Here is a 17,351-nt window from a genome sequence, read left to right as displayed (position 1 = left end):
GAAAGGCAGAATTGAATCTCAGTACTAAATCAGAACTTCTTTACTTTGTACCAGAGGATGGATTGTATGCTGCAGGGCTGCATCAGACCATACACAGGAACCTATGGTGCAAAATCAGTTGCAGCTCCCATTAAAAGAATTTCTAACCCTTCAGATTGCCAAGAAAACCTTCCAAAACAAAGTGAACATGAACTAGTGCAGAGCTATCTTGAATCTGTAAACAGCTTGGAAAAAACGGTTACCCACCTTTTAGTAACTGCTGTTCTTCGAGACGTGTTGTTCAGGTCCATTCAAAGTAGGTGTGTGCACGCCGCGTGCACGCCAGCCGGAAGATTTTCCCCTAGCAGCGTCCGTAGGGTCAGCCCTGGCGCCCCCTGGAGTGGCGCCACTACAGCGCCCTATAAAGGGGCCCGCCGACCCTCCACCCCCTCAGTTCCTTCTTGCCAGCACTCCGACAGAGGGGCAGGAGGGTAGGTATTGGAATGGACATGAACACCACATCTCGAAGAACAGTTACTAAAAGGTGGGTAACCGTTTTTTCTTCTTCGAGTGGTTGTTCATGTCCATTCAAAGTGGGTGACTCTCAAGCCTAACCTTAGGTGGTGGGGTCGGAGGTCACTGCTGACTGGAGTACTCCACGTCCGAAGGCTGCATCATCCCTAGCCTGGTGTGTGATGGCGTAGTGTGACGAGAACATGTGGATGGAGGACCACGTGGCCGCTCTACAAATCTCCTGAGTCGGGATCTGAGCCAGGAACGCCGCAGAGGAGGCCTGCGCCCTAGTGGAGTGGGCCGTGATCGGAGGGACAGGGGTCTTAGCTATACGATAGCATTCCCGGATACAGGTCACGATCCATGAAGAAATGCGCTGAGAGGAGACCGGGAGCCCCTTCGTCCTATCCACCACTGCGATGAAGAGCTGAGTTGAGTTTCTAAACGGCTTGGTACGCTCGATGTAAAAAGCCTAGGCCCTGTGGACATCCAGGGAATGTAACCTCCGCTCCTCATTGGAAGAGTGTGGTTTCGGATAAAACAGCGGGAGAAAAATATCTTGACTCATGTGGAACTGTGAAACTACCTTGGGTAGGAAAGCCGGGTGAGGTCTAAGTTGGACCTTGTCCTTGTAGAAGACAGTGTACGGGGGCTCAGATGTTAACACCCTGAGCTCCGACACCCTCCTGGCCGAGGTGATTGCTACCAGGAAGGCGGTCTTGTACGACAAGTACAACAGGGAGCACGAAGCCAGAGGCTCAAAGGGAGGCCCCGAGAGGACCAGATTCAGGTCCCAAGCAGGGCTCGGCTGTTGAACATGCGGAAATTGCCTGTCCATATCTTTGAGGAAACACCCGACCAGCGGGTTCGCAAACACCGAGGTACCCCCCTCTCCTGGATGGAAAGCCGAGATGGCCGCGAAGTGAACACGAATGGAGGAAAGGGAGAGGCCCAGTTGTCTTAGGTGGAGCAAATAGTCTAGGACAATGGGATTGGGACACCCAGCGGATTGAGACCTCGCTGACCCGACCATATGGAGAAGTGCTTCCATTTGGCCAGGTAGGTGGCCCTAGTTGACCGAGCAGCACTTGTCTGACCTGCTGGGAGCACTGCATCTCCACCGGGTTCAGCCATGGAGCATCCATGCTGTGAGGTGAAGGGACTTGAGGTTCGGGTGGTGGAGGGAGCCCCGGTCCTGCGTGATCAGGTCCGGGAGCAGGGGCAGCGTCGGGGCGCCTGAACTGACATGTGCAGGAGTGGTGTGTACCAATGCTGGCGCAGCCACACTGGAGCTATCAGGATTACCTGCGACAATACCCTGCGAATCTTCAAAATCACCCTGTGTATCAGGGACATCGGAGGAAAGGCGTAGAAGAGACTGACCCCCCAAGACTGTAGGAAGACGTCCGACAGAGACCCCAGACTGCGGCCCAGGAGGGAGCAGAACCGTCGGCACTTCCTGTTTTCCCTCGAGGCGAACAAGTCTAACTGGGGAAAGCCCCAGAGCTGGAAAATTGAGCGCACCACATCCCATTGGAGGGACCACTCGTGACCCTGGAATGAGCGGCTGAGTGTGTCCTCCAAACCGTTCTGCTCTCCTGGAAGGTAGAACACCGTCAGGTGGGTAGCATTGTGGATGCAGAAATCCCACAGCGCGAGGGCTTCCCTGCACAGGGGAGAGGAGCGTGCACCCACGTTTGTTGATATAAAAGACTGCCGCTGTGTTGTCCAAGAGGACTGAAACATCTGCCGGCCAGGTGGGACAGGAAGGTCAAACAAGGCAGGCGAACCGCTCTCAGCTCCCTGACATTGATATGTAACTCGAGGTCCGCCGGCAACCACAAGCCCTGCGTCCTGAGGTGTCCCAGGTGTGCTCCCCAACCCCGATCCGAGGCATCCGTTACCAAGGAGAGGGAGGGCTGAGGGGCAGCGAAGGGGACAAGCATGCACACTTTCTGCGGGTCAAGCCACCACCGCAGCAAGCTTAGCACCAAGCGGGGAATGGACACCACTGAGCCCAGGGGGTCCCTGGCCAGGCGATAAACTGTCGCTAACCAGACTGCAGCAGGCAAAGCCGGAGTCTGGCATGGTCTACCACATGGGGGCACATGGCGGTGTGCACCTAACAGCCGGAGACAAACTCGCGCTGTGGTAATCGGGGCATGGTGCAGCCTGAGGATAAGCTCGGAAATCACCTGGAACCTGGACCGGCAGGTATGCTCTGGCGTGGGTGGAGTCCAGAACTGCTCCTATGAACTCTATTCGTTGCGTCGGACACAGGGTGGACTTGGCTTCGTTCAAGAGGAGGCTGAGATCGAGAAAGGTCCGCCTGATGAACAACACCTGGGTCTCCACTTGCTCCTTGGAGTGGCCCTTTATGAGCCAGTCATCCAGGTAGGGGAATACCTGGATGCCCTGCCTGCACAGGAAGGCCGCCACGACTGCCATGCAATTCATGAAGATCCTTGGAGCAGCTGACAGGCCGAACGGGAGCACCATGAACTGCAGACGGGTATCGGCCACGACAAACCTGAGGTACCGACGGTGCCGGGGAATTATGGCAATGTGGAAATAAGCGTCCTTTAAGTTGAGGGCAGCATACCAATCTCCTGGATCCAGGGAGGGAATAATCCAGGACAGGGAGACCATGCGGAACTTGAGCTTTCACACAAACTTGTTCAGCCGCCGCAAGTCTAGGATGGGTCTCAGGCCCCCTTTCGCCTTCAGTATTAGGAAATACCGGGAGTAGAAACCTTTGCCCCTGAGCTCCCGAGGGACTTCCTCCACCGCCCCGCCTCTGTGAGGGACTTCACTTCTTGAGTTAGAAGTTGCTCGTGAGATGGCTCCCTGAAGGAGGGCAGGAGGGAGGAGAACTGGATAAAATATCCCCTCTCTATCGTGCGGAGCACCCAGCTGTCCGACGTGATTCGGGACCAGGCACGGTAGAAGGGGGAAAGACGTGACCCAAAGGTAGGGGTAGAAGGATCCAGAGTCTCGATAGGTAAGTCACCCTCAACCGTACCATCAAATAGGGGGTCTAGGCCCTGATGGTAGTCTTGATTGACCGGACGCCTGGCCGGAGGGGTGGCGTTGGTGGCGCCTCCTGCCATTTCTGCCCCACCTGCGCCCCAGCTCCTGGCGAGTCTGTGGCTAGTACGGGCGTGGGGCCGTCTGCGGCCTAAACTGTCTGCGCTGGGTCGCAGGGGTATGCAAGCCCAGTGAGCGAAGCGTGGCCCTCAAGTCCTTTAGGCTATGTAGACGTTTGTCTTTTCTGAGAATAACAACTGCCCCTCGAAGGGGAGGTCTTGAATTGTCTGCTGGACCTCATAGGGCAGGCCCGAGATCTGGAGCCAGGCTCCCCGCCGCATGACCAGGCCCGTGGCCAGGGTGCGTGAGGCTGAGTCTGCCACATCTAAGGCAGCCTGGAGAGAGGCTCGGGAGATCAGCTTCCCCTCCTCCACTAGGGCCGAAAACGCTGACCTCGAGTCCCGGGGAAGGAGCTCCGTAAACTTCGACATGGCTGAACATGTGTTATGACCATATTGGCTTACAATTGCCTGTTAGTTGGCAATGCGGAGTTGTAGGCCCGCAGTGGAGTACACCTTTCTACCAAAGAGCTTGAGTCTTTTAGCGTCCCTGCTCTTTGGTGTTGACCCCCGAAACCCTTGGCGCTCCCGCTGGTTGGCCGCATCCACTACCAGGGAGTCCGGGGGTGCGGTGGGTGTACAGGTGTTCGTGCCCTTTAGAGGGGACGAAATAGCGCTGCTCCGTTCTCTTGGCAGTGGGGGCCAGTGAGGCTGGCGTTTGCCATAAGGTGCAGGACATATCCGCTATAGTCTTTATCCGCGGGAGAGCCACCCTGGATGGCCCTGAGGGAGCCAGGATGTCTACTATAGGGTCCGCGTCCACCTCGATTTCCTCAGCTTGGATTGTGAAGCTCTGAGCTGCTCGCCAGAGCAATTGTTGGAGGATTCGAGTGTCCTCTAAGGCTGGTGCCGCAGCTGTGCCAGAGACCGCTTCGTCCGGGGCGGAAGACGAGGAAATTACATGCATCGGTCCTTCCTCCGGTGCATGCAGCCCTTCGGGGTCCTGCAGCACACGGTACTGTGGTTGCGGTGCCGGTTCTGATCCTAAATGCGGCACCGCGACCGGTACTGGGGTTGCGAGTGAGTGGCTTGGCATATCGGGCAGTGCCTGCGGAGCCCGAACTGAAGCTGCTGCTGGTGCCGCTGCCCGGCTAGGGGGTGCTGAACTTGGAAATGGCACACCCCTGCCTGGCGCCGGTGGAGGAGGCAGCTGCACCGGGGCCACCGACGCTGAGGAGACTGAGGCCGACCGGTGGTAGGCCCAGGAAGTCCAAAACAGCTACTGCGAGGGCGGCTGCCATTGTTGCTGCCACTGTGGGTAATGCTGGTGGCTCGCCCCCGAAACTGATCTCCTGCTCCACGACCGGCTGGAGCGGTAGGAGTCTGCGGTCTCTGAGTACGAGGACCTGGGGGGAGCAGCACCCGGTGCCATTAGAGAGCGGTGCGGAGGTGGCGGGGAGCCTCTTATCTGGTCTGGTGCCGCTTTAGCGGCGCGGTGCGGGGAGGGAGGCAACAGCATGGCCAGCTTGCCCCTTGATTGTACTGGGGGACGGACCACAGTAGGCAACTCCCTACGGTGTGGGGAGGCCGGCGCTGGGAGTCCCATCAAATCTGAGGCCGCCTCGAACGCCTCCGGTGTCAAAGGGAGGTGCAAGTCTCCACTGAGGTCTGGGGATCTAGGCTGGTCCGGACTCGACCAACCTCTCTGCGGTGCGGGAGTCGACGGAGCCGCTGAGGGCTGTAGCCCAGTCTGTCCGCTTGCACCCACGGACGGCGTCGGCCTCAGATCCTGGTGGGGTGACCGTTCCCTCATTGGCTCTCTCTTCTTGGCGGGCACTAACGACAGTGAGCGGTGCCGCACTGAGGCCGACTTCCTATGACCCGACTCCATCCGGTGCCGGGTCTTTGACGACTTGGGCTGGGCCCTAAGTCCTGATGCCGGTGCCGGGGCGCTCCGCACCGAGGAAGACGTACTGGGCACCGCCTCGGCCGGCTCCGAGTCCGAGGGTGGCCTCAGGGCAGCCTCCATCAGGAGGACTCTAAGTCTTTGAGCCCTGTCCTTGAGAGTTCTCAGGCGGAAGCCTCTACAGATAGAGCACCGGTCTTTTTGGTGGCTCTCTCCGAGGCACCTCAAACAAGCCGAGTGCGGGTCACTCTTGGGCATGAATTTCCTGCAGTCCTTGCAGAGTTTAAACTCGGGGAACCCGGGCATGCCCCAGCGGGTGACGAAAAACTTGGGGGGGACCCCCCCAACTATGAAGAACTATATACAACAATCTAAGTAAACTAACTATAATGCAACTATATACACGGACTATACATAAGGATAGGACACTGCAAACTTGCTATGCAAGAGAAGTTCCAGCTAGCCATCACTAGCGGTAAGAAGGAACTGAGGGGGTGGAGGGTCGGCGGGCCCCTTTATAGGGCGCCGTAGTGGCGCCACTCCAGGGGGCGCCAGGGCCGACCCTACGGACGCTGCTGGGGAAAATCTTCCGGCTGGCGTGCACGCAGCGTGCACACACCTACTTTGAATGGACATGAACAACCACTCGAAGAACAGTATCGTTGCAAGGGATGAGCGATGCTCTCATTCATCTCGGGTGTTGACTCAATCATAACGATGACATCTTAACTCTTAACATTGCTATTTCCCTGCTGACTTTAGCTGAAACACATAGCACATGTGACTTTCCATCCTTGATAGATGGCATGGTGGAGAGAGGGAGGACAAGGAGGTAAGTGGACCAAGTTGCTGCAAGAGGCAATTCAGAATTCAAGGCTCCTTCCGCTCAAAAATAATTAAGCGATTCCTGGCTTTGACAGGAAAGAAAGGAGATGTATCCCTTCTTTGGAGCTAAAAGACCTAATCACCTCAGTGCCAAAAGATTCAAACCTGCCTCCCGTGCCTTCAGGTTGCAGAAGCCCTAGATTTCTCAAGGCTTCTACAAGGCAATTATTATCAGCACAAAACTCTGCAGCGCATTCAAATCCAGGGCTTGACAAAACTGAAAAACATTCCAGATCTAAAGTTATGCTGAACTTCATGTCAAAATAAATTCGAGGAAGCCTATACTGACTGTCAAAGCTCTCTGCAGAGAATAGTGTACAGCAAAGCAGCTGGTACCTTATGTTTTAGGATCTGTTCCTAGCTCTGCCACTATCAAAGTGGGACAGCACCTGTTCCCCACCAGTAAAATTCACCCTTTTATCTAAAGCATTCTAAAGTCTCTGTCTAAGAAACATGAAGAACCACGTCTAATTTCTGAATTTATTTGAAGATGCCAGAGAAATTATGTGCCACTGCATTCAGCACGGCTGCAAAGTATATGGGATCAGGAATAGTGACACAATGCAATCTAGACTCTCCCTCCCACCCCCACCCCATACTTACAGTATTAGCAGCATTCTCTCAACAGGGGTATCAGAACTTAATTATGTTTCTCCGTTTTCTATAAGGACTTTCTTGCACACTTTCCACAGCTGGAAGCCAGTTGAACCGTAACATGAAATCAGCCCCATCTCCCTCAGGTTTCCCTTATACAGCTTTAGAAATAGTGCTAAAATTTTAAAAATAAAAATTATATATATATACACACACACACACACACACTCTCTCTCTCTCTAGCGGGACTCAGTACAGTCAGCTAAACCTTAGTTCACTCAGCTGATCCTAATGGGCACTAGCCAATTGGAACCATCCTTCAATCCAAGCAGTTTTACCAGCTTTTATTAGAAACACCAGCACATTTCAAGTTTCCTCTTTTTGATCACAAATATAGTATTTTTCTCCTTTTATGTATACAGCATGAGACACAGCATCAGGGCTTTCCATCCTTTTTACAACAATTTCCTTTGGACAAGCTCTGGGTTAGTGTTCAGTGACCTCACCCCAGCCCAGAATTTTGACATCTTGATTGCTGAAGACAGTTGCATGGGAAGGTGAGTCCAAAGATGGTGATGTTGGTACAACAGTTTAGATTTGCAGAAGAAGTTAAGCAGAGACCCTCTACAGTTTAAAAAAGATTAAGCAGTGCTGTGGTGCACTACTATGTTCACAGTATAGGGCAAAAAGTTCTTCCACTTCCAGAAGTTAATACATTTGCTTTTTTTCCTTAAAACACTGTTCCAATAAAAAATGTAATACTGGAGGAAGTGCTAACTTCATGTAAAAAGCCAAGCAAGCCAGATGCTCCCAACCGGAGCAACATCAGACCATGGGTTAGGGGGTATTCTTCTGGATTTGCTGTAAATCCCCTTTGAAGTTCACATAAACCACATGACTAAAATTTAAGGTGTTGTAATCCTAGGCTAACAGTGGATTTAACTTTCACATCCTAAACCTGGAGAGTTTCCTCAGTTTTAAATTCAGAAAGAAAGTAATTTACTGGGTGGTGGAGTGTGCCCATGAACATCAGGGCATGACGACAGGATATCAGAGGGAACACGTACATGATTAGTTATTTTTATTCCACAGAAAACCCTCAAATCTAGACTTGGAGTTAACAGCAGAAAAATAGTGTTAAAGTCAATAGGTTCATATTATGTTCATATTTTTCTATAGACTAAATAAATTAGCCCAGAATTAACTCAGTACTTTCTCTCTCTCTCTTCCAATGGTGATCCTTCTCTAAATTCAATGCATTTTAAAAAAGCAACAGCTATTAATAATTTATTCCAGTTAACCCTTCTGGATGAATGCCTGTTAAGTATTAAATGTATGTGGAACAGATTATCTTCCTCTCCCCCTCCCCAAAAAGGAAACAATCGATAAAGGGTGTGGTAAAACAGACATGCTACTGACAGTACTCCTTGTATCGTGCCTCGCCTATCAATGCCACTGGCTGCTTCTGTGTAATGAGCGAATATTCATAGCCATGTCTTACAAAGAACATGATCCAAAAAATATATAAATAAATAAAAACCTTAAACATTCTTACATGGATTTTAAAGAACAGAATACATGTTAAAAACTTCAGTAATTTATATCAATTTTAAGCAATACTTTATATACAATGGAAAAAAGACATGCATAGTCCAAATACAATGTTGAAAACAGCATTTTCATAACAAAAAACCCCAAACACTAAGTGTTAATACCATGTACATGAATTCAAGAAGGACCACCCTTTTTGTCTGTTGCACACAGTTTATTTAACAATATGATATATAAGTAAGAAATGAGGTTTTTTTTGTTTTTTTACCATTCTATACAGTGATTGAATCTTCTTGGATTTTCTTATTTATAGTAATTATAGAGCTTGCATGATTTACACTAGAATTGCATTCCTCATTTCAAGTTTCACATAGAAGAAAGAATGAAAGAAAAGAATGCTTCTTCTCTATTGAAATCAGCATGGTCTAAGAGTGATCATCCCTATTTTTTTTCATCTAAAACCAGTTTTATCAGAGAAACAAAGCAACAATTTCTACATCTGCAAGACAAGGATTTTGGCATTAGCCAATGTGTGTGTTTGTGTGTGTGCAAGAGTCAATTCCTATTTTTTCCAGGGGTAATACTTCAAATGCCTGCAGAGTTCACTATAGAAAAAAAATCTTCCCGCAACATGTCAAAGTTATCGGGATACATTATAATGTTGCATTTTTCAGGAAACAGTTTCTGAATATTATTTTTCTTCGCTTTTAAACACAAATGTTTAAAGTCTTGAAAATACAAATAAAAATATGAATATAATGAACTTGTTTTCCCATTAAAAAAAGGTATGAGTCAACAGGAACAAAAAAATAACCCAAAAAACAAAAACAAAAAAACCCACAAAAAAGAGACCAGATATTTTAACCGCCTGGCTTTAACAAAAAATATATTCTTTGTATTGTTTTTTTAAACAGCAATTCATTCTTCCATGTGTAGGAAGCAGCAGTTCCATCTAGGATTCAAAACAACCTAGATGTCTGAATTTTCAGTACAAAATGTCCAAGAACATGAAAGGAAAAAAAGTGATGCTCCCATAATGCTACAAACCCTCCACAAATTTTTCTAGTGTGTCTCCTGTGGTATCGCCAACCAGAGACAATTCGTTAGACAATGCACTCCTGTTTGGGGTGTTTAACTGTGGAAGCATTGCACTCTGTTCTGGGTTGCCCAAGTGTCCCTGATCCATGGAGCTAGCCATAGTAACTGCAAGTCCTGGGTGGGGGGAACCAGTCTGGGGAGAGACATGATGAGGTGACGGTTGGGGCTGTATTCTTGGTGACGGGCTGGAATGTGGTGGTTGGGATTGGGGCCGGGGAGACTGAACAGGTGCTGGAGATCGCACCTGGTTGCTGAGGGATGTGGCAATCTGCTGGCCGGGGAGATGAGATGCCTGTGGTTGTCCTGAGAGCATATGCTGCTGGGGGCTCATGGGATTAGGCTGGCCTGGGGACCCTATCTGCTGTTTCATCTGTTGCTGTTGCAGAATCCTTTGCTGCAGTGCTTGCTGAATGTTGGAAGTGCCATCTGCCCCCATGCCAGGTTGGCCCATCTGATTCAGCTGTCCCATCTGAGCCATCTGTCCCATGGACCCCCCCTGTATTGATATATGCTGCTGCATTCGTTGCTGTTGCATGGCTTGAGGATAACCTCCAGGTCCTTGAGGCTGCTGAAACTGATTATGCCCGGCCATCCCTCCTGCCATGCCAGCACCTCCTTGTTGCTGCTGCTGCTGCTGCAGTAATTGCCTCCTCAATATCTCTCTATACTGTGGGCTCATATTTGCCATGCCAGGATTGTGTCCAGGGTTCATAATGTTTATCGCTTGCCCCTGGGGATTCATGCCACCTATTCCCTGCTGCTGAGGAGGAACACTCGGTCTCTGGACTCCTGCTTGCATTGCACTTATGGTCTGCAAGCTAGGCTGTGCGTGCATACCTTGCTGCTGCATCCCAGGCTGAGATTGCTGCATCCCAGGCTGAGGCTGTATGCCAGCTTGTGGTTGCATCCCAGGCTGGTTTGCCACATATTTGGCTGTTCTTTGCTTAATAAAAGCTGCCATAAGCTGAGGGTTGGATTTGAGGATATTAAGAACCTGCTGTTGCTGCTGTGGAGAGCTAGGTGATTTCAAGGTCCGCAATAAGTCCTGAAGTGCATTCGGAGCAATGCTGCGTGGTGGCTGTTGCACACCTGGCATTCTTGGCCCAGCTACAGTTTGCTGTGGCGGCATTGGCATAACAGGTCTTGGCATTCCCGGCTGCATTGTTTGCTGTGGTGGCATTGGAGATGATTGCCATTGTCCAGATTGCATGTTGGACATTACTGGACCACTTACGGGGTTAGGCCGGGGTACATTCATGCCAACCTGCTGCATCTGGTTCACTGAACCCACTGCTGGGTTTACTATTCCTGGACGGCCAGGAGGTAAACCATTATTTATGGTGTTGACCCTGTAGAGTTGCTGCTGCTGCTGGGCAGCTTCTCTCTCAATCTGCCGAGCTGCTTCCACAGCCGCTGGGGGAGGCTGGGCAGGAGGCGGCGGTGCTGCCACCTGGTTTGTAGGTTTTCCTGTTGGAACAGTAGTAGGGGGTTGAGTTCTTGTTGCACTGGGGAAGCCAGCTGGTGATATACTTACAGGGGAAGGCTGGGGTTGAGGAGGCGGCTGCGGTGTTTGTGGCGTACTTGGCTGCTGTGTGGGAGTACCAGGCGTTGCTGAGGTAGGAGAAGGCAAACTTTGCTGAGGCACGTTTCGGGTGTTCATGGTAGCCATCCTTCGGCGCATTAACTGAGCTTGTTGGAGGCGGTGCTGAATCTGCTGCTGCCGGAGCTTGTGTTTAATATTGAGACAGAATGGCACAGGGCATTTGTTCTCTTGGCAGTGTTTGGCATGGTAGCAGCAAAGAGCAATTAGCTGTTTGCACACAGGACAGCCACCGTTTGTCTTGCGCTTGCAGCCCTTGGTATGCTGAACAACCCGTTTCATTTTCTGGCAGGATGGTAATGAGCAGTTTGCGTTGCGGCACTGACAGGCGTGGACCAGGGACTGGATGCAGCGCTGTATGCTTAGTCGACGCGACTCCTGGGGGCTCTTTGATTGTTGCTCTCCTTGGCTGTTGCTCTCATCATCCAGACCCAGGCCCCATTTAACCATCTTGTGGTCGTGGCTCTTAGTGTTGTAGCAGTTAATGCAAAGGTCGTAGTCCTAAAAATAAAGAAAAACCCACTCACTTCAGCATCTTAACACAGCATAAAGCTCTTGATACTACGAGGGCTAAAGAGGTTATGCCAACATATTCTTGATATGAAACTAGGCTTTACTGTTCTGTGGGTTTTTTTGCAGGGTGGGATCTGTCTTGCTCCACTCAATGCCAACTAAGGCACATTCTGGAAGGGCCCAACACCCAGTGCTATGACTGTAGGAACTGTGCCACCTCAAGAGAGGAGATGCTAGGCTCACCCAATGTTTAGACACAACAAATCCTGCATCTTGGTAGGTGATTAGACTAGATGATCCTTACAGTCCCTTCTAACTCTATGATTCTATTTATGAAAATACTGCAGTTAAGTCACTCTAGAGCAAGTAACCTCTTTAGAAGCTACTCAGATATTATCCCCAGCAACTAATTGCCCTGCCTGCTTCTGTCCTTTTCAGATGGTATTATGAGACAGTAAGTTTCCTCCCCATCAGTTACAGTTGCCTCATTGGGATAGGACATGACAGTCTCCTGAAGTCCAGCTTCAGAGACCAGCACAATGAGTCTAAAGGTCCTAGATCCTTTAATAGCAAGTTAAACCTAGCTCAGAATCAGAGTTTAACAGTAAGCTAAACCTACCTTAGATTCAGAAATGGATTGTTTATTTGACAGCTGTATATTTAGCTGCTCCTATAGCAGTTAGATTAGAAACTAGTTACTACCCCTAAATCAAAATTTTATCCCCAAAACAAACCTTCATATTGAGGAGCTTCAAGCTAAAGCATATACTTACCTGAAAGAACTGAAACTATGTGTACACTACAGGTGCCACAGTGGCACAACCGTAGCGTGGCAGCTATGCTGCTGTAGCATGGACACCTACTACAGTGACAGAAGGGGTTTTTCCCATGGTAGCAATACTCAAGAGGAATAGCTCAGCGGACAAAAGAATTCTTCTGTCCACCCTAGCTGCGTCTACAGCAGGGGTTAGGCAAACCTGCGTCTTGCACAGCATGAATAATTACTGTGCTATGACAATTTACCCATGCTGACAATCCCCACACCTAGCTCAGAATTAGTTTCTGGATCTATGGGCAGTTCTCAGGAGAACATTTAACTTGGGGGAGAAGGAGGCACATTTAGAAGGAGAAGTGGAAAGAGAAAAAAAGAGTCAGACACATATGCACATACCTCACAGACAGTACAATGCCACCTTGTTTCCACATGGTGCTTGCACTCATTGCACGTATAGACAAAACGGTCCTGCCCTTGAGTATGTAGTTCTACGAGCATGCACAATGTGGACCACTTGGATCGGCGTAATGAGGAGAACTCCCAGTGCTTATCTCTTGCTAAGGTAAGGAAGGCATCTCGCCCATCCATCAAATCACAGCTAAGTAATGGATCAGGGTCCACAATGGGAGGCAGGGTATTTATTACAGGTCCAGCATGTAAGTGAATCACAAAAAAGACCTGCAAGTAAATGGGAAAAATGACTAGGGTTATAAAAATAACTCCAAAACATCTTTTAGAAATAAAAGCTTTTAAATAGAAAAACAAAGCTTATACCATACCACAGATATGGTATGATCTAATTAATTTAAAGGTAACCTACTTCAATATGTACTGTAAAAGAAAAATAAAAGCCTAATTGCAGTCACAAGCATTGTTCCTTCCTGTTTTGACTCAACTATTGTCAAGCCTGATTTTACAAAAATGTTATCTTCTATTTCAGCAGTATTTCTGACTGTACCTCTTTATGCTTTTCCATGGTAGCATAGAGTTTCTGGGACAGATCATTGGACACATTTGGCATGCTGGGTTTCTTTTTGTTAGCTCTACTGATGCTGCTCTTATTCTTGTTGGTTTTTTTGTTGTTCTTTTTCTTGGCATTCTTGCTGTCACTTTGGCTCCCCTGCAATAAATATGTTGGAAGAATGTTAAACTTTGTAAAATTCTGTTCCATTTACTATTGTTTCACTCAAGCCCTTTGCTGTCAAGGGCTGAGACTTTGTTCCAATTTATGTAAATTAGCCACACTACTGTCGGCATAGCAAGTTTTCCAGGAGAAATAGAGGCATGAATTTAAAACCTATCAGGCAAGGGAAGGGAAAAAAATCATTTTCAAACAATTTAAAGTAACATAAATGTGTTTGTAATTTAAATATACATATATTCATTTAAGGATTTGGGATTTTATGCAGTTTCCTTTTCATTATAACTTGTGTGTGAAAGCTTTGCACACTTCACCTTTCACAGCTTGCCAGCAGTTCTTTACACAACACCAATATTTTAGGAGTATAACAAAATTGCCTCAGCTTTGGGATTTCAGATGCTTTTTTGGTCTCTATCACTTCTAACAGCTTTGTTTCTCTGAAATTCTGTGCACCCCGAGGCTCAATGTGTAGACAAGGATGAGTGTTCTGGGGGCTTTACAATTAAAAAGACTACACATTATTTAATTCAGAAAATTGGCTACTGCGCATGTACAATTCTTTCCAATAGAAGTTTTGTAACAAGGGCATATGCCAGGCAGATGCCGTGACACATCAGACCGTAATGACTGTGTATTAAATGGTAGAGGCAAGCACAGGGACAATAATTTCCTTTTAAAACCCATCAATATGGATTTTCACAGCTGACTGAGGGATCAATTTTATGTATGAACAATAATAATTTTTAAAGCACTTTCTATGCCCATTTACAGGTCAGATTATGTTTAGATTTATAAGACCAGGCAAAAAAATTGCCTCTCTTTGGAACTAGATGCCCTTGACAATTATTTTAAAACATGAACGCCCAGTCAAAAACCTCCTAAAACACCCTCTCCCCGAGTTGTGATTTCCACAACTCAAAAGCACCCATGAAAATTCTATGAAATGAAATACACATACATATTCTTTGTAAGCAATTTATTCAAACACGAAGGCAACCACCATCTAAACTGAAAAGCTTGCAATTCAGTAAACATAATCATAGAATCATAGAATTCAAGATCAGAAGGGACCATTATGATCATCTAGTCTGACCTCCTGCAAGATGCAGGCCACATAAGCCGATCCACCCACTCCTTAGCAAGCGACCCCTGCCCCATGCTTCGGAGGAAGGCGAAAAACCTCCAGGGCCATTGCCAGTCTTCCCTGGAGGAAAATTCCTTCCCGACCCCAAATATGGCGGTCAGCTGAACCCCGAGCATGCGGGCAAGACTCTCCAGCCATACCCTCTGGAAAAGGTTATATCATATCATTGACCCATTGTACTATTTACCAGTGTGGCACTTAATTGACCTATTGACTAAGCCCGTTATCCTATCATACCATCTCCTCCATAAACTTATCTAGCTTAATCTTAAAGTCATGGAGGTCCTTCGCCCCCACTGTTTCCCTCGGTAGGCTGTTCCAGTATTGCACTCCCCTGATGGTTAGAAACCTTCGTCTAATTTCAAGTCTGAATTTCCTGACTGATAATTTATATCCGTTTGTCCTCGTGTCCACATTAGCACTGAGCTGAAATAATTCCTCTCCTTCCCTGGTATTTATCCCTCTGATATATTTAAAGAGTGCAATCATATCTCCTCTTATCCTTCTTTTGGTTAAGGAAAACAAACCGAGCTCCTCAAGTCTCCTTTCATACGACAGGCCTTCCATTCCTCGGATCATTCTAGTGGCCCTTCTTTGTACCCGTTCCAGTTTGAATTCATCCTTCTTAAACATGGGAGACCAAAACTGCACACAATACTCCAAATGAGGTCTCACCAACGCCTTATATAACGGGACTAGCACCTCCTTATCACTACTAGAAATACCTCGCCTAATGCAGCCCAAGACCGCACTAGCTTTTTTAACGGCCACATCACATTGCCTACTCATAGTCATCCTACGATCAACCAGGACTCCTAGGTCCTTCTCCTCCTCCGTTACTTCCAACTGGTGCGTCCCCAGCTTATAACTAAAGTTCTTGTTAGTCATCCCTAAATGCATAACCTTACACTTCTCACTATTGAATTTCATCCTGTTACTAATACTCCAGTTTACAAGGTCATCCAAATCTCCCTGGAGAATATCCCGATCCTCTTCCGAATTGGCAATACCTCCCAACTTGGTGTCATCTGCAAACTTTATCAGCCCACTCCTACTCTTGGTTCCCAGGTCAGCAATAAATAGATTGAATAAAATCGGACCCAAAACCGAGCCCTGAGGAACTCCACTGGTAACCCCCCTCAATACTACCCTCTGCAGTCTCCCCTTTAACCAGCTCCTTATCCACCTCTGGATTTTCATTTCGATCCCCATCTTTTCCAATTTAACCAGTAATTCTTCATGCGGTACCGTATCAAACGCCTTACTGAAATCCAGATATATTAGATCCACAATAAAGTCTCCACTCTAACAAGTTAGGATTATCTCTCTTGCTTTTGCCTTTAGATACCAATATTCTTTTATCAATTCATTCATTTTTTCAGCATCTACCTTGTACTGAAATTTTGACCAAGCCCCTGTGAATGCATTAAAAACACACTCTAGTGCTCCTGATGGGAGTCAGACAGAAGTGCAGGTCTTTTCAAAATTGACCACATTCTGAATACAACTGTCCTGCATTCTTTTATTTTCCTTCCAAAATTTTAATGCAACAATGATACAGCCTTCTTTGCAAACATATGTTCAGGGCAGAAATCTAGCTCTTCACCCTTAAAGGCTAGGAGAGAAAGGAAAGTCAGGGTTATATCCTATCAGCCATGTTTCAGCCTCTTCTTCCTAGTCTGGGAACAAACTATGACCTCTGTGTACTGGATCAGTCATTAATTCCACAGCTTCCTTAAATAATTTTGGTTTTGTCCTTGTGCTGTTCCAGCTCTTTGCTGTCAATTAGACCAAACCAGATTTCCCTCTGAGATGGTGATGGTGTTATCAGCCTGTAATCCGACAAGGCTCTTCAAAACTTCCTTCAATTGCTTTTGTACATTTCGTGCTTGTCTACACAGGCCCTTGGTAAGTAAAATGTTGGTATTTTTTGATCTAAGTCCTCCACCTACTCAGTGCGACATAACATTTATGTTTGTTGAGTGCAAAGGCAGAAAAACAGGGCTTGTGTTCAACAGCAACCAAGGACTGTTCAGTGCAGCTTGGAGCAGAGGAGAGGGTAAAGGTGCCTTTTTGCACTCCCCTCTTTCTGCACCATCCAGGCACCAGGATAGTCCCTGTGGTAAATGAGAACTGCCTGAGGGCGACTCATTTGTGCTGGGTGCCAACTGTACCAAGGGAGCATTAGGGTAGCCAAGTGTCAGCAGGCCATAGGCTCCTTGGAGGGTGGTGGGGGAAGGGATTCAACAGTAGCTACTCACGAATCCTCCTAACACAAGGGGAGTGGTGAATCTTCTAGTGGCTGTCTGAATTTAGAGCAGCTTTTCCCCATGTGACTGTGTGTGGAGAACATGAGCTGGGGTGGGGGGGCGTGGGAAGGCAGGGGCTGCCAACCATCATGGTTGCATCATGTACTTGAGGATTGTGTAATGCAGGGGTGCCAAATTCTCTGGTAAATTATGGTCCCTGATATAAATTTAGGACTTCGTACTCCTTCAATCCATAGCAATTGCCTATGTTGTCACTGGGAAGTTTGCAGAGAGATCAAGAGGCAAATATGGCTTTT

General features: G+C 47.9%; 1 protein-coding gene across 3 annotated transcripts in view; it reads right to left on the bottom strand.

Moving 5' to 3' along the window:
- Nucleotides 1–7,291: 7,291 nt before the first annotated feature.
- LOC120373929 (CREB binding protein) overlaps nt 7,292–17,351 on the bottom strand; it is a 187,311-nt gene continuing 177,251 nt past the window's right edge. For all 3 annotated transcript variants that reach the window (XM_039493001.1, XM_039493002.1, XM_039493003.1), the window contains exons 29-31: nt 13,459–13,620; nt 12,897–13,178; nt 7,292–11,713 (exon numbers count right to left, since the gene is read on the bottom strand). In XM_039493001.1, the coding sequence (XP_039348935.1) occupies nt 9,554–11,713; nt 12,897–13,178; nt 13,459–13,620 (2,604 nt within the window). In that variant the 3' untranslated portion in view covers nt 7,292–9,553. The remainder of the gene's footprint in view (nt 11,714–12,896; nt 13,179–13,458; nt 13,621–17,351) is intronic.

The sequence above is a fragment of the Mauremys reevesii genome, linkage group 10, assembly GCF_016161935.1.
Source record: "Mauremys reevesii isolate NIE-2019 linkage group 10, ASM1616193v1, whole genome shotgun sequence".
NCBI lineage: Eukaryota > Metazoa > Chordata > Testudines > Geoemydidae > Mauremys > Mauremys reevesii.
This window is presented reverse-complemented; position numbering and strand designations above follow the sequence as displayed.